This window comes from Mustela nivalis (assembly GCF_964662115.1).
Source record: "Mustela nivalis genome assembly, chromosome: 5".
NCBI classification, from domain to species: Eukaryota; Metazoa; Chordata; class Mammalia; order Carnivora; family Mustelidae; genus Mustela; species Mustela nivalis.
The window spans coordinates 115,773,252-115,790,897 of record NC_139024.1 but is presented as its reverse complement, the minus strand read 5'-3'; the positions used below and the strand labels follow the sequence as shown (position 1 = coordinate 115,790,897).

Sequence of the window (17,646 nt, the reverse complement as noted above, 5' to 3'; positions counted from 1 at the left end):
CCCAGTTTTTGGAAGCTCTCCCACCCACACCCCGGCCCCGGCGCTCAGGAGGGTTTAGAAAAATCTAAGTTTCCTGTGGCTGGAGTGCGCGATGGGCGGGCCGGGCGCTCCCCGCCCCTCCCCCGGCCAGGTCTCGGTTTCCAAAGCCTCCTCTGACCGGATTCCCGAGGCGCTGGCCGCGGTGCTGAAGCAGCACTTTCGTAGGCGGGAGGAAGGAGGGACCGAGCCGCGAGAAGAGGCGGAGCTCTCTGGAGCCGGGAGCTGGAATTGGGGGGAGGGGCAGGGCGGCGCCAGTAGGCCCGAGACCCTGGCAGGCTGGAGAGGAAGAAGACCGGAGACAGCCTGGCTAGAGAGGACAAAGGCATCTGGACAAGCTTACGCTGAAGAAACCAAGGTTCTCTTCCCGGTCTTATTAATCCTCTTTCTTCTTCTTGGAGGAACCCTCACCTTGTATCCTTACCTCAGCCTCCTTCCCCAGCCCGGCTAAGGAGTGACCCACTCCTAGGCCTCTGTCTACTAAGTCACTGGCTTCCAGTCCACAGGATCCCAGCCTAGGGCCTACCTCCTCACCATGGTGAAGTTGCTGCCTGCCCAGGAGGCAGCCAAGATCTACCATACCAACTATGTGCGCAACGCCAGGGCTGTGGGTGTGATGTGGGGGACACTCACCATCTGCTTCTCTGTACTGGTCATGGCCCTCTTCATCCAGCCCTACTGGATCGGTGACAGTGTTAACACACCCCAGGCAGGCTACTTTGGCCTTTTCTCCTACTGTGTGGGCAACGTGCTGTCCTCTGAACTCATCTGTAAGGGTGGCCCGCTGGACTTCTCCTCCATTCCCTCTAGAGCCTTCAAGACTGCCATGTTTTTTGTGGCATTGGCGATGTTCCTCATCATTGGCTCTATCATCTGCTTTAGCCTCTTCTTTGTCTGCAACACGGCCACTGTCTACAAGATCTGCGCATGGATGCAGCTGGCAGCAGGTGAGCAGGATTAATGGGAGGACTAGCAGGGGCCCAACCCAGGCCCCCCAGGAAGCTGAAGCTTCCACCCTCTGCGGATACTCTGGGTCTCTTTTCCAGGTGCTCTCCTTTACATTTATTTTATTTTTTTTCAAAGATTTAATTTTTTTAATGTAATCTTTACTTCCAAAGGGGGCTTGAACTCACAACCCCAAGATCAAGAGTTATACGTTCTACCCACTGAGCCAGCCAGGCGCCCCTAAGCTGTTCCCCTTTAGCCCAGCCGTATACTCAGTGCTCTGCAGAAGCTTCTGAGGAGTAGAGAATTTTAGAATGGCTGAGACCGAAAGAATTGTTGAGATCAAATTGTTCAACCCCCTCATCTTGTAGATGGGAACTGAGGTCCAGAGAGGGGAAGTGACTTGCCCAGGAGCACACAACTAGTTGATAGAAGGTGTCCCGACTCCCAGGCCACCACATCAGAGGTTGTTTGGTCTGGGAAGGAAAAAGAAGTAAACTTCCATTGTCGGCCATGTGGGAATAGGATCCAACCCAGGGCAAAATGGTCAAGCACATCCTAGATGTTTCCATCTCCCAGTTCTGGATATTTGCTCTTTCTCCTTTAAGGACCCACAGATCCCTGTCCTCACTCCTTCCCTCCCACCCCAGATTGCTCTCAGGGAGATTCTAAGGTCAGTTATTGATTTGGAGTGTTATGCTGTGACCTTTCCCATAGAAACTTGCATTTAAGTTCCCTTTCATGGTGGAGTGAAAGTCTCTGTTCCCTAGTTATAGGTTTCCATACTTGAGGCAATAAATGGGAGTGGTATTTTGTGATGGGGGAGTAGGGTGGTGGCTAGAGTTTTTTTTTTTTTTTCTTTTTGACAGAGAGAAATCACAAGTAGACGGAGAGGCAGGCAGAGAGAGAGAGAGGGAAGCAGGATCCCTGCTGAGCAGAGAGCCCGATGCGGGATTCGATCCCAGGACCCTGAGGTCATGACCTGAGCCGAAGGCAGCAGCTCAACCCACTGAGCCACCCAGGCGCCCCCTTTTTTTTTTTTAGATTTTTTTTTTTAATCTGACAGAGAGAGAGAGAGTGGGAGGGGCAGAGGGAGAAGCAGACTCCCCACCGAGCAGGGCCACTGATTCAGGGCTCAATCCCAGGACCCTGGGATCATGACCTGAGCCAAAAGCAGACGTTTAACCAACTGAGCCACCCAGGTGCCCCACGTGGCTAGGGTCTTTAAAACTGTGTGGGGCAGTGAAGAGGCAGACAGCAGATGGTGCCCAGAAACAAGGCCTTCCCTGCCCCTTGTTCTTGCTCCTGGCCCAGGCAGGCCTCTCAGCCCTTGAGCCTGCTGGTCCTGTTCTCTAAGCCTTGTCCTGCAGGCCTTGATCCTGTCCTATCACAAGGACCAGGCACAGGCTGCCCATACTGGGACATGTCTAGGAGCAGTGCTAGGACTGCAGACTAGAAAGAAAACCATCTTGACATCATTGGTTAGAATGAGAAGCAGTATTATCCATAACAGGGGGAATGAAGCAGGGATCAGAATCCCAGACAACCAGACACATAGACTCAAACGCTCTGTCGGAGTTGGAGGGGGAGGTGGAGGTATCCCTGCCAACTACAGTGAGGAATCTGGAAATAAGGAAAAGGGTTGACCAAGTCTATAGCAAACCAACTGGTGACTAAGGACCTAGGGGAATGAAGGCAGTGGGTTCCAAGAAACTTGATGTATTCCAAAGACATTTTTATTGAGCCGCACATTTACATAGGTATAATGGCTGACCAAACACTTTCATATATATCATCTGGAGGAACCCCATCCCTACCTTAGTGAGGGAGATATTCCTCTTATTTTATAGATAAGCTCTTAGTGGGTAACTTATCTTTTAGCACAGGTAGTGATGGACAGAACTTTTGATTCAAAATCTTGTACTCAGGGTAGTCACCTGGCTCCGGAGCTGCTTCCCCAATCCATCTGCCTTCTCCCTTTCCTCTGATCTCTATCGATTAAGGGAGAGGCTGGGGCAGGGCTAAGGTAAATCTCGGTGGGCAGTGGGGAGAAGGCGGGAGAATGAAGATTTAGCAGTTCTGTGACAAAGAAGAGTAGAATGGACCCTGGCATGGTTACCAGCTGGTCCACCGTATCAGAGCCATGGAAGGCTGGAAACACAACCATTTCTCTCATTCTCCATGCTGCCCCCTCCCACAACATCCTGCAGCAAGTGCCATTTGCTGAACAGGCAGTGTGCTTGGGAAGGCCTGGGTCGGGGAGGCATCAGCAGGCCATTTGAATTAGACTCCAGGTCATGAAGCTAGAGACACTGATAGCAGAGGTGGCTGGATGCCATCCTGTGAAACATTTATGTTGGGGGAGGGTAAAGGTGGTGTCAAGTTCCATTCTTTAATGGAGGGGAATGAAAGATGAGCCGAAGGGGGGCGGTGAAGAGGCAGACAGCAGATGGAACTAAACCCTTGCCAAGAAGTTGACCCTTGCCAAGAAGCCCGAGACGAGGGAGGGGAGCAGGAGAAAGGAAAGAGGACCGATGACTGGGGCAGTGTGAGGCTGTAGTTTAACAATGTTAATCCAGCTTCTGGATGCCAGGTGTAAGCTGTGTGTGGTTCCAGCTCCTGGAAATCCAGGTAGGGCAAGTTGCTTGTCTCTCTGAGTCTTGGTAACCTCCCTTGTAGAACGTAGCAACAGACCTCCTATCACAAGGATGGGATGTCTAATACACATAAAACACCTTCTCCAGCGCTTGACACATAGCAGGTGCTCAGTAAATGTGAAAAAACACAAAAGCCACTTTATCAGTCAAGATGGATGAGGTGACAAATTACTCTCAAATCTTAGTGGCTTAAAACAAAGCTTCAGTTTTTGCTTGCAGCGTGTGCCCACTGAGGACCAGCTGGGGGCTCTGCTCTCACTGTTCTCTCCTGGAACCCTGGCCGATGGAGCATCTGCTGTCATCTGGCTGGTGTCATTGGAGAGCGAAAGGATGCTCTGGAAGGTCTCTCTCTAGTGGTTAAATGCTCTGGTCTGGAAATACACACATTTTGTTGTCTAAGGGAAGTCTTGAGGCCTTACCTAATTTGAAAAGAGGAGAGCAAGGAAGTACAACCGTACTATGTACATGAAATACCTCTGAACACCTCTAATGACATCCACATCCACTGAAGTTGCTTTCATTCACTTGGCCTCAGTGCCAATAACAATAGCAACGATGGACAGGGACTGGTTGCCTACCATGAACCAGATGCTGCCGTGAGTGTTTTCCCTACATGACCACATGTAGGGAAATTTTTTTCCAAAAAATTTCCATTTTTTGGAAATTAGTATTTTAAATAAATATTAGGGATTCGTAAATTCAGGGAAGTGTGAGCAGCTGCACTGACCTGTACTGGGTCAGGATGAAGAGACCTATTTGCTTGAATGAAAGGTTCACAAGGGAAGCAGCCAAAGATGGGGCTGGAAGACTTTGTGTATTCATTAAATCTAAGATTCCAAGTTGTAGGACATGCTGTTATTCTATGTGCAAATACTTGTTCTTTTTTTTTTTTTTTTTTTAAGTAGCCCATTGCAGGGCTTGAACTCATGACCCAGAGATTAAGACCTGAGCTGATATCAAGAGTTGGATGCTTAACCAACTGAGCCACGCAGGTGCCCATGAAAAATACTTCTACTCGAACCACAGCCTGAAGCTTTCTTATTATACGTATTTCAGAGATACTGGAGTATGAACAATTGTGCATCTTAGAAGTGATGAGTTCTCTGGGCTGAGACCGGATTTTGCGGGGGTTTGAAGCCAGGGTCGCTAGTGCCTCATCAAGTCCAAAGTGAGGGGCATGGCTGCGGGCCTGGTAGGACCACCTGGTGCCATGGCAGAATCTTCCCTGGGCTGGGGAGCTCCGCTTTCTGCCTCTACTCCTGAACAAAGGGAAGTCAATTTAGCTCTTGGATCCTCAATTTTCTCCCCTGGGTTCTACAAGAATGATGGTAGGTACTGCCCCATACCTCTCAAGGCTGTTAACATGAAAAGAAGGGAGGTGACAAGATAGCAGCAGTGCAAGGTGGGAGGTGGCAGGCTGAGCACACCCAGCCTGATGCTGTCTGCCCGCCCTTCTGCCCCCTCAGCCACAGGCCTGATGATTGGCTGCCTGGTCTACCCCGACGGTTGGGACTCAAGTGAGGTGCGGCGCATGTGTGGGGAGCAGACAGGCAAGTACACACTGGGCCAGTGCACCATCCGCTGGGCCTTCATGCTGGCCATCCTCAGCATTGGAGATGCCCTCATCCTCTCCTTCCTGGCCTTTGTGCTGGGCTACCGGCAGGACAAGCTCCTCCCTGATGACTACAAGGCAGATGGAAAAGGTAATTCACCATCCCCCGGGAGTTGGGGCTTCCTCTCAGCCAGTCGCCAGAGGATTGTCCCTTGCCTGGGGTTGGGGACATCAAGACCAATCAGACACAGCCCTTATTCCAGAAGCCAAGGGCCAGTGGGGGTTTACAAGCCAGCAGGTGATGAGAGAGGCTGTCTGTGATAGAAGGGTGTCCTCCTGCCTCCCGCACACCCCCACTCCCATCAGGGTCTACAAGGGGGAGAACTCTGATCTAGCCTGGGACCTAGGGATGGCCTCCAGTAGAAGGTGGCACTGAGGCTGGGTCTGGAAGTTCACTGGGAGTTTGGTAGAGAGAGGAACAACAGGTGAGCAGAGGGGCTGAGTTGTTGGGGCAGAAGGAAAAAGGTAGGTTAGGGGGCAGAAGTGACAGCTCTTAGAGTGCAGTTGGTGGGTGCTCCCTTGAGCTGGGGAGAGAGCCTTGGGGTTCTCTGCATGCAATCCTGTTTCAATTTCCATCTTGCCCAAGTCCTATCCCTGAGTCGTAAGAGTCAGTTGTAGCTGACCCAAAGCCAGGCAGACCCTTCAGCCTTTTCTGTTTCCCATTGACCTTTCTTCCTTCTAGGGTACTTTCTGCTCCTGTATCTCATTAGGCACTTCTCCTGTATTAAGGGGCTTTTTAGGGGCATAAATTGTATCTACTAGTCATAGGGCAAGTCCTATCTCACACCCTTGTCAATCCCCAAATGCCTACTTCCAGCAGGCGGCTGCTGTGAGGGGCCTGTGGCTCCACAGGGACCTCTCCAGTCTCCTTTCCCCATAGTTGTCTTCACCGATTGCCCTGAACTAGAAGAAAGAGGCAAACTTCCTTGCCCCCCTCCCCCCATGACCTAGGACCCTTCCCAGATAAGGAACTTGAAGCCCAGGAGGGAGACCCACCCAAAGGTACACAAAAGGGTGGTGACAAGGAAGACCCAAAATTCTGGTCTTCTCTAGCTCAGCCCAGCACCCACTTCTCCACAAGGAAGTAATCAAACATCTTGTCCTTGTTTGGGAGTTTAAGAAGACTCACACACCTAAGTTTTGTGGTTAAAGATGAAAAGCAAATTACTAGAATGAGCTGGGCCAAGGAGGAGAGAAGAGCGAGGTATCTTTCCATTGGGGGAGCACTTAAGGTCTGGGTCCCTTGTAAACCCCATAATGGGAAGGGAAAAAGGAACTAGAATTTACTGAGCCTTTTCCATGTGCAGAAGTGATGTGAGTTTTGTTCACATGAGCCATTTTTATTTAATCTGCACAGCAAACCTGTGAGGACAGGTTGGAGGTGGGGGTTACAGAAGCAATGGGCACAGCCAGCATTTTCTCCAGTGATGGAGAGTTTCTCAGGGAAGTTTCAGCAGGAGCTGCTGGAGGCATTTTGTTCAGCTCTCAGCCTCAACCTGCCTTAGAATATTTTACATTACTTATTTGCATTCTTTCCTTTTCAGAAGGGATCTTTCAGCTGGAAAGAAATTCTATTGATATCATTGATTCATTCATTCAGTAGGCTCCATACCTAGCATGGAGCCCAAAGCTCACAACCCTGAGATCAAGATGCAAGCTGAGATCAAAAGTCCCCCGACACTTAGGGCATCTGGGTGGCTCAGTTATTATGTGTCTGTCTTTGGCTTAGGTCCTGATCCCAGCCAGGGTCCTGGGATCGAGCCCCACATTGGGCTCCCTGCTCAGTGGGAAGGCTGCTTCTCACTCTCCCACTCCTTGTGCTTGTGTTCCCTCTCTCACAGTGTCTCTGTGTCAAATAAATAAATAAAATCTAAAAAAAAAAAAAAAAAAAAAAAGAGAGACACTTAGTTGACTAAGCCACCCAGGTGTCTCCACATAATTCCTTTTAAAGTGGTTTCTACAAAAAAAAAAAAATTGTTTGACAGAGAGAGAGAGAGAGAGAGAGAGAGAGATATCACAAGTAGGCAGAGAGGGAGGGGAAGCAGGCTCTCCACTGAGCAGAGAGCCCCATGAGAGACTTGATCCCAGGACCCTGAGACCATTGAGCTGAGCTGAAGGCAGAGGCTTAACCCACTGAGCCACCCAGGCACCCCTAAAATGGTTTCTTATGAAGAGATGGTTTTATCCCTTTGACACTTTTCTTTACAAATCAAAATGTCTGTTCACTCTTTTCTCCTTCCTTGTCCTTCTCCTTTCAGATCCCATGCACTTGCCATCAATCTTTTCAGATTTTTTTCTCTCCATATTTTAGTTCCTTCACTATCACGGAGGACTTAGTTTATCCTTTTAGTTTATTACCTGTTAGAAAACACTCACATAATCTTTCTGAATAGATCTAACTACTCAGTGACGTAGTTATTGCCTCTGTCAAAGCACAGAATTGGGTCAGGAAAGCAGAGGTTGAGTCCCAGTTCTGCCAGGTCACTTTCTTCCAGGGGAAAAGGGGGACACCAACTCTTGTTTTGCCCCCTCCATTATTGTGTGGCATGAACAAAACAATGAAAGCAGAAATGAAACCTTGCACAAGTACATAGTTGTCGAACCACTCCCTAGGGGTTAAGGAGGCAGAGAGTGAGTGTGTGCTTTGGAGTCAGATCTGGGTTTATAATTTGGGCTCTGACAAACCATAAGGGACTCTTAAGCATAAGAAACAAACTGAAGGTTGCTGGAGGAGGGTGTGGGGGATGGGGTAACAGGGTGATGCATGTTAAAAAGGGCCCGTGATGGGGCACCTGGGTGGCTCAGTGGGTTAAGCTGCTGCCTTTGGCTCGGGTCATGATCTCAGAGTCCTGGGATCGAGTCCCGAGTTGGGCTCTCTGCTCGGCAGGGAGCCTGCTTCCCTCTCTCTCTCTGCCAGCCTCTCTGCCTACCTGTGATCTCTCTCTGTCGAATAAATAAATAAAATCTTAAAAAAAAAAAAAAAAGGCCTGTGATGTAATGAGCACTGGGTATTCTATAGGACTGATGAATCACTGACCTCTACCACTAAAATCAATAATACATTATATAAGAATTGAATTTAAATAAAGTTTGGGCTACATTGTTATCTAGTTGTGACTTTGCAGAGATTGCTCAATTTCTCTGAGTCTCAGTTTCCTCATCTGAGCCTCATTTTTATGGAGATGAGGTGGCAGGTTTCTCCTCATTTGTAAAAAATACCTGCTTCAAAAAGTCGTGAACAAGAGAAGGTTCAGCAAGAAGATGAGGATGTCTGCTCCTGTCACTGCTGCGGAAGATTGTACTGAAGATTATAGCCAGGGTGATTAGACCAGAAAAAGAAAGGAAAGAAATCCAGTTTGGAGATGAAGAAGTACAGCTGTCTGTATTAGCAGATGAAATGATTTTGCATATGGAAAATCCTAAATAATACACTAAGAAACTATTAAAGCTAATATATAACATCAGCGAGGTTGAGGGATATAAGCAGTATATAAAAATTTGTTGCATTTATATACACTAGCAATGAATGATTTGAAAATGACATTAAGAAAACAATTTCATTTATAATAACATCAGAAAGAATAAAATACATAAAAATAAATTCAATGAGAAGTGTAAGATTTGTACATGAAAATTAAAAGACATTGTTGAAAGATATCAAAGGCCTAAATAGATGGAAACATCTATATTCATCACGCAGAACACTTAATACATTAAGATGGCAATGCTCCCCAAACTGATCTACAGATTCAATGCAATCTCTGTCAAAATCCCAGCTGGCTTTTTGCAGAGATTGATAAACTGATTCTAAAATTCATATGGAAATAAAAGGGACCCAGAAGCAGCCAAAACAATCATGGAGATCAAAATTGGAGGACATTCATGTGCTGAATTGAAACTTCCTACAAAGCTACAGTAATCAAGATGGTGTGGTACTGGCTTGAGGACGGACATATGGATCAATGGAATAAAATTGAGAGTCCAGAAGTAAAGCCAAACATCCACGGCAAAATGAGTTTTTGTAAAATATTTTATTTATTTTGAGAGAAAGAGAGAGCACAAGTGAGGGGAAAGGGCAGAAGAAGAGAGAGAAGCAGGCTCTCGGTTGAGCAGGGAGCCCAGTGGACGGGTAGGGCTCGATCCCAGGACCCTAAGACAGGACCTGGGCTGAAGGCAGACGCTCAACTGACTGAGGCACCTAGGTGCCTTTTGCAAACTGATTTTTTCTTTTCTTTTCTTTTAAATTAAAAAAAAAAAAGATTTTATTTATTTATTTGACAGAGATCACAAGTAGGCAGAGAGAGAGAGAGAGAGAAAGGGAGGCAGACTCCCTGTATAGCAGAGAGCCCAATGCAGGGCTCATCCCAGGGCCCTGGGATCATGACCTGAGCCAAAGGCAGAGGCTTTAATCCACTGAGCCACCCAGGCGCCCCGCAAACTGATTTTCAACAAATGGTGCTGGAACAATCAGATATCTACTTGCAAAAGAATGAAGTTGGATTACTCACTTCACATCATACACAAAAACTAACTCAAAATGGATTAAAGACCTAAATGTAAGATGTAAAATTATAAAAATCTTAGAAGAAAACATAGGTATAAATCTTTGTGACCTTGAATTAGGCAGAGGTTTCTTAGATGGGATGCCTAATACATAAGCAACCAAAGCAAAAATATATATAAACCGGATTTCATAAAAAATTGAAAACTTCTGCGCTTCAAAGGACACCAACAAGAAAGTCTAAATATAATGCAAAGACTGGGAGAAAATATTTGCAAATCATGATTCTAGTATCCAGAATACATTAAAAACTCCGACAACTTAACAAATGAGAAAAACATAGATAACCCAATTTTTAAAGTGGGCAAATGATTATTATTATTTTTTTTTAAGATTTTATTTACTTATTTGACAGAGAGATCACAAGCAGGGGGGAGCAGCAAGCAGAGGGAGAGGGAGAAGCCAGCCTCCCACTGAGCAAGGAATCTGATGCAGGGCTCAGTCCCAGGAATCCCAGATCTGACCTGAGCAGAAGGCAGACACTTAACCCACTGACCTACCCAGGCATGCCTGGGCAAAGGCTTTGAATAGACATTTCTCCACCGCAGATATCCAAATGGTCAATAAGCACATGAAAAGATAGTCATCATCATTAGTCATTAGGAAAATGCAAATCAAAACCACAATATTATTTCACAGCCACTAGGATAAATTGGAAAAGAAACAAAAACAAAAACGAACAATAACAGGTGTTGGTGAGCACGTGGAGAAACTGGAACTCTCATATGCTGCTAGTGAAAATGCAAAATTATGCAGTTGCTGTGGAAAACAGAAGGGCAGCTCCTCAGATGGTTAAGCACAGAGTTACCACTATGTGGCTCGAAATTTATTCCTAGGTATGTCTGCAAGAAGACTGAAAATATGCTTGCACATCTTGTATACAAACGTTCATAGTAGCATAATTGCCAAAAAGTGGTAACGACCCAAATGTGCATCAGATGATGACTTGGATAGATGACCTGTGTATATCCATACAGAGGAATAGTATATTCAGCTCTAAAATGAATGAAGTACTGAGAATGACTACTGTGTGGATGAAGCTTGAAGACATTGTAAATGAAAGGAGCCACTCACAAAAGCCCATGTGTTGTATGATCCCAATGATATAAAATGTTCAGAATAGGCAAATCCATGCAGACAGAATGTAGGTTTTAGTAGTTGCCTGTGGCTGTGAAGAAGCGGTGATTGAGAGTGATAACGGGCACAGTGTTTCTTTTTGGGATGACGGAAATGTCCTAGAATAGGATAGCAGTGGTGGTTGCACAACCCAGAGATTATACTGACAACCCACCAAGCTGTACACTTACTTATTTAGTAGAGAAATCACAGGTAGGCAGAGAGGAAGGCGGAAGGGGAGGGGGCCCGCGGGAAGCAGGCTCTCCACTGAGCAGAGAGTCCCATATGGGGCTGGATCCCAGGACCCTGAGATGATGACGTGAGCTGAAGGCAGAGGCTTAACCCACCCAGGCGCCCCCTAAGCTGTACATTTTAAAATGAGTAAATTTGGGGGGCACCTGGGTGGCTCAGTGGGTTAAGCCTCTGCCTTCGGCTCAGGTCATGATCCCAGGGTCCTGGGATCGAGCCCCACATCGGGCTCTCTGCTCTACAGGGAGCCTGGCCTGCTTCCTCCTTTCTCTCTCTCTGCCTGCCTCTCTGCCTACTTGTGATCTCTGTCTGTCAAATAGATAAATAAAATCTTAAAAAAAAAGTATATTACCTTGGGAAGGTAATTTATAAAATGAGTAAATTTTGTTAGTGAATTATAGCTGAATAAAAAAATGAAATATTGTGTGAAGGGTTAGATAGTGCATATAAAGCACTGACAGCGCCTACATGCTATACAGGTGATTAATAACTATTAGTTCTCTCACCCTTTTGTCCTTCTAGGATCTCCAACTTTTTACACCATCCATCTACCCACTCAGTACCAGCTCCTGGGCCCCACGTGCCCACCGACATCTTTAGGCATGGGATGGGGGTACAGCAGTGAGGGAAGAAGTCTCATTGGAACTTGCCATCTGATAAGGGACACCACATGCAATATGGAATTACAATCTGAGAAGCATTATGGAAAAAAAGAAACCTTCCTGAGATTGAATAAATGACACCTGATCTAGTTTGGAGAGGGAGTAGGGTGTAGGGACTTATCCTGAAAAGGAGGTGTGGTTGTAAACAAATAATGTTCTCTTTTTCCTTGCAGAGGAAGTCTGAAGCAGCTGAAGTTCGGTGAGTAACCATTGTTGGGTCATCTGTGTGCCTTTGGAAGGGCTGTGGCCTCCCGGTTTCCTTATTGACTCAGCAGGGTGCATGGCTGGTGGGGGAGGGGGCTGTGGGGGCTGCGGTGCGGGCTGGGAGAGGAGGAAGGACTCTGGCAGGAGTTAGCTGGCATCTGAGACCCTCTAGTTCTCCTTCTGTCTTGAGAAGTAGACAAAGAACAGGAAGAAATATTTAAAATAGGAGGTGGTGGGGCACCTGGGTGGCTCAGTGGGTTAAAGCCTCTGCCTTCAGCTCAGGTCATGATCTCAGGGTCTTGGGATTGAGCCCCACATTGGGCTCTCTGCTCAGCAGGGAGCCTGCTTCCCTTCCTCTCTCTCTGCCTGCCTCTCTGCCTACTTGTGATCTCTGTCAAATAAATAAAAATATTAAAACAAAATAGGAGGTGGTTTCATAAACTCATCTTTTTCTGGAGCCTGGCAAACAAGAACAGACTGTTTACAAGTTGGCATTCTAATTTGGGCCTTTATTTTCAGAAAGATTTTAAGTGATTTGTAAGAAACAAACAGAAAACTTAATAAAATAAAAAAAAGTCAGAGAGGAAAACAAATATTCCAGAAAGCTAGGCTAACAGAAATACTGTATTGAGTATTAAATTTAGCTTTATGCTTCCTAATAGCCAAGGCAAAAAGAAAAATATGATGTAACCTGTTTTAATGTCAGTTGAAAAGGAAGCACACATATCAATTTCCTTGTTGTCTTCAGGTTTCCAAAATGTGATTTGATGAGAATATTAAGGAGCACATTTAAAAAAAGGGCCCATCATAGTATCACCTTCCAAATGCTCCCATTTATTGAGGACCTCCAGCAGGCTGGGCACTTTGTGTGAGGAGGAGGGATTATCTCCATTTCAATTATTTTAATTTTTGCAAAGTACCTTCCAATCCTTGACCACTTAGATGTACTTTTTGAATAATTACAAGCTAGCACTGCCCCCTCCATACTTACTAGATGATTCTCAAACTCAAATATGCATACAACCCACCTGGAGATCTTGTTAAAATGTAGATTCTGATTCAGTTTGAGTGGGTCCATAAACCCTGTGTTTCTAACCTGCTTCTCATAATGGTTGCACTTTTGAGTAGCAAACTGTTAGAGCGCATGTGAACATACATGGGGAAGATTTTTGTTTTGACTGTTTTTTTAAAAAATGTCAAATTTTATATTCTTGGAATTTTTTTTTTTTTTTTTTTAATACCACAGGTCAACTGTTTCCCTGACAATGGAAAATTAAGGAATCGAATTCTTCAGAGACAAAAACTTGTTCCTTCCATGCTTCCCTGTCCCTGGGTACTATAGACCTGATGTTCCGAAGCCTTTTGCTATAGGATTAGAACGTGGCGTGTATACAGAAAATTTTCAGGGGCGAGCAGCCCCGCAGTGACCAACATCAGAGATATTCAGAGAGAAATGGGTGGTTTTCTTCTGATGGGGCCCCAGTTCTCTTGTGTCCCTTTAACAGCAGCGATCGCTTTATCCCCTCCAGGCCTCTCCTCTGTAAAATGAGAGGGCTGAGTCCCCGTCTTGGGGCCTCCCAGGTCTGAGTTTCCCACAGCCAGCCTGCCTGAGGATACATTTGTTTGAAGGCACATTAGAAACAGCCACCCAGCTCTAAAAGGGTAGGGGAGGAAGAGGTGCTTGGAAGTGTGCTAGATCATTTCAGGTGGAGGTTTTAGGAGTCCTGTTTCTTTCTCACATTTTTTTTTTTAATTGCTGATTGGGGTGAGTAAGGGAGGGGGGGCCACCAGAACCTGAATCCATCAGAAAGCCCTATGAAGATTGGGTGAACACAAGATCTAAAAACTTAGGAGACTGACTTTCTCTCCTTTGGACCCCTATATTACCTTCCCTTAGTGCCCACACTGACACAATCAGAACTGGGCACTGGCTTGAGAAATTTGTTATAGTAGATTTTATTTCTTGCAAAAAAAACCCCTCAGTACTTTGAATTTGGCACTCTAAATGGTGCATCTTTTGCCAGCCTCCAGAGGGGAACTCAGTTTAGGTAATACCTCCTTGTAGCAAACACCAAGACAAACAGGTTCTTTGGGCTATTCCCTGCCTGGGGATGGTGCACGGAAACCGGGTTTTGTTGGTCATCCACAGTGGATAAACCTGATGAACAGGTGTTTTTTTCCTGGTCTTGTGCAGCACTCAGTAAAGAGAAAAAGTGGACGCTGGTAAGAGAGGGGAGGAGGTAACACTGAACAAAACTTTTTTGGATCTTGTTACTTGATCAAGGTGCAGACACAGCAGGTTTCTCATTCCTGGGCTGTAAGGGACACTTCTTTTTTTTTTTCTTTAAACTCAACTCTACCCCCAGCATGGGGCTTGAACTCACAACCTAGGCAACAGTCCGAGGCTTTATGGCTGAGTCAGCCAGGTGCCCCCACAGGGCACACTTTTTAATCAAAGCCTTGACAACCTGTCCAGTGAGTGTGGTTTCTTGCACAGTTCAGATGGATTAGGGATGAGTACTACAGCACTGTCCTGTTGTTGGTAATGGAAACTATTAGGATGGGACTTAATAATCACATTTGTATTTCCTTGTGTTGATGAAATTATTTCAGTCAGCACTTACTTTATGCAAACCTGATGAATGACAGAATCCAACAAATTCTGTAGCTTAGTGCCTTTTCTAGTTATATTTACTTCTCATAATTTTACTTTTTTTAAGTAGTAAGTGTTCTAAAAGTCTACCTTCTAAAGATTTCTCGCTAACATAGTAACTATGGTGGTCCACTGAAGCTTCTGGGGGACTTAGGGTGCATCTGCCAACAGCCTGCACCTTGCTCTTGTCAGGAACAGCTGGCTTCACCAAGGTGCTCTGAGTCTGTTTACGAATGACCCGGTGCTGGGGAAGGATCTGCAACTCTGTTTATGAGTCAGATGACCCAGATGACCTTTTGCTTTATCTTCAAAGAAACTCATTATTCAATCTCTCCAATTACAAGATTGATTTTGGTTGCTATCTAGTAACTGTTTATCAGCTCAAGTAGCTTTACTTTTTACATAAATTCCTAAAGGCAGGAATCTCCTCTTTGGAAGTATGTAGAAGATCAATAAAAGCAGCACTCCTCTAACCAAGTCAACTTATTGCTTTCTTGCTTCTGGCTTGGGCTGGGCTGTTGGGATGGTTGTGATGCCCAAGCTTTACCAACCATGAGTAGGCCTGAGCAGATGTGGTCAAGAGAGGATTCGTCATTTACATCAGAGAAGTGAACGTCCCTGCATTAGTTACCTATTGCTGTATCCATAACACATTGCCACAGACCTCCAGTAGCTTACACGTTTTTTGTTTTTGTGGGTTAGGGATCTGGCAAGAGTTAGTATGGTGTCTGCATCCAGGTTTCTCACAGGGCTGCAGCTAAGGTGTCAGATTCTTCCAGGCTCAGTGGTTGTTTGCAGGATGCAGGTTCTCACAGGTAGTTGGGCTGCGGCCATCCCCATAAGGCAACTCACATGTCAGCTTGTTTGCCCGGAAGAGTTCCAAGACAGAGAGGGGGTGGAGAAGACAGCAGCCGCAGCCCTTTGTAACCCAACCTCAGAAGTAGTACTTGTTACTTTTGACTTAACCTGTTAGAACAGTCATCAAGTCCAACCCACATTCAAGGTGAGGGGATTATAGGGGCGCCTGGATAGCTCAGATGGTTGGGTGCCTGCCTTCGGCTCAGGTCATGATCCCAGGGTCCTGGGCTCCTTGCTCAGCGGGGAGTCTGCTTCTCCCTCTGCCATTCCTCCTGATTGTGCTCGATCTCTGACAAAAAAAAAAAAAAAATCTTAAAAAAAAAAAAAAAAGATGAGGGGATTATACAAGTGTGTTAGTATCAGGTGGGAATCACTGGGGGGGTCCTTTTTCCTAAAGATCAAATAAGTGCTCTAACCCTCAAAACTCATCCCACTTTTGTTAGCTTACCTCAAGAGGATTTGTAGTAGGGTCCACTAATTTCCCACACCGACGGTCCTTTCCTCTACATTTACAAAATCCAAAGCATCGGGTGCAGTTTTAAGGGCACAACTTCTAGGAACATACCTCAGGTGCAGGCAGCCAGTGGACTTCTATACTAGTCTAGTTCTGACAGCTGACCCGGTTCTGACCCAGCCTTGTTACTGGGTTAAAGTGGGCAGAAGCTAGACTGGAATTAAGGACACAAGATTATGATAAAAAAGCCTCCTCCCTCAGAAGGAATGGTACAGCCAGCAACGCAACTACATACTAATGTAAACTTGCTTAATGAAAACTTCCAATCACTTAAAATGATCTCAAATTTTCTGGCTTTTTACCTGGGATATCTGGCATCACAAGGGCTTTGTGTGGACTAATATTTGTGCAGAGATTTATAGGCAAATGTGTATCACACATGTAGTTCCTAAATTCCAACTTTTTTTTTTTAAAGATTTTATTTATTTGACAGAGATCACAAGTGGACGGAGAGGCAGGCAGAGAGAGAGAGAGAGAGAAGCAGGCTCCCCGCTGAGCAAAGAGGCCGATGTGGGACTAGATCCCAGGACCCTGAGATCATGACCCGAGCCGAAGGCAGTGGCTTAACCCATTGAGCCACCCAGGCGCCCCCCCTAAATTCCAACTTTTAAAAACAAGACTTTAGGGGCACCTGGCTGGCTCAGCCAGTTAGGTGTCTGCCTTCTGCTCAGGTCTTGATCCCAGGGTCCTAGGATCGAGTCCTGCATCAGGTTCTCTGCTTGGTGGGGAGCCTGCTTCTGCTTGCTCTCTGACAAATAAATAAAACAAAAAACAAAATCAAACCCCAAGACTTTAGCGACATGAAAACAAACTTCCTCCTCAGGTCTCAACGCTCTCAGATTATATATAAAAGTTTATTTAATCTTCACATACCAAAGACTGTGCAAGAGATCTGGTAGTTACCAATGACTTGCTAACTTCTAAGGCCCCAAACTTGTAGGCAAAACACAAAGGACTATTCAAGCTCTCTGGTGTCATTAGGCCTTATTTTTGGGGATAAATATAATTCTTTATAAAATTATTTATTTATTTAACAGAGAGCGAGCGAGTGCACAAGCAGGGGGAGAGGGAGAAGCAGTCTTCCTGATTACATGGGGCTCAATCCCAGGACCCTGGGATTATGACCTGAACCGAGGGCAGATGTTTCTAGAACACACCTCAGGTGCGGGCAGCCAGTGAGCCACCCAGGTGCTCCTGGAGTAAATATAATTTTGACTCTGTTATCAATAAATCACAAGTTTTCTGTGATATTGTAATCTAACAGCAAATCTCTTTCCTCATAAGAGCAAAACTCTAGTCTTCAAAAATAAAAGAATGTAACCTGGGCCTCTCTGGAGCAGGCAAATGGTTCCCCTGTGGACATTCAGGGCAAATGAAGACTGAAAAGCAGGGGCATTGGGGGGGTGTGGAGGATTAATTCAAACCCCAGTTTGCTGGCTCTTTTAAGATAGCTACAAGTTCTCCTAGGACAGCACTTAAGTTTTCCAAAACCCTCCGAGGTCCATACATTTAAGACAAGGCTTGGAGACCGTCTAGACTGGTCAGTCTGGTGAACACACTGGTTTGATGAATTTAGGTA

General features: G+C 45.8%; 1 protein-coding gene across 2 annotated transcripts; it reads left to right on the top strand.

The window, feature by feature from the left end:
- The first annotated feature begins 202 nt into the window (after positions 1-202).
- On the top strand, positions 203-16,536 carry LHFPL5 (LHFPL tetraspan subfamily member 5). Of its 2 annotated transcripts, XM_082732422.1 has the most exons (4): positions 203-983; positions 5,105-5,341; positions 12,012-12,037; positions 13,289-16,536. In XM_082732422.1, exons 1-3 carry the CDS (start codon positions 572-574, stop codon positions 12,020-12,022), a joined length of 660 nt encoding a protein of 219 aa, XP_082588548.1. In that variant the 5' UTR covers positions 203-571; the 3' UTR covers positions 12,023-12,037; positions 13,289-16,536. The 2 variants fall into 2 exon arrangements, with proteins under 2 accessions (XP_082588548.1, XP_082588547.1); XM_082732421.1 differs by having other exon boundaries at positions 204-983; positions 12,012-16,536.
- The last annotated feature ends 1,110 nt before the right edge of the window (positions 16,537-17,646 follow it).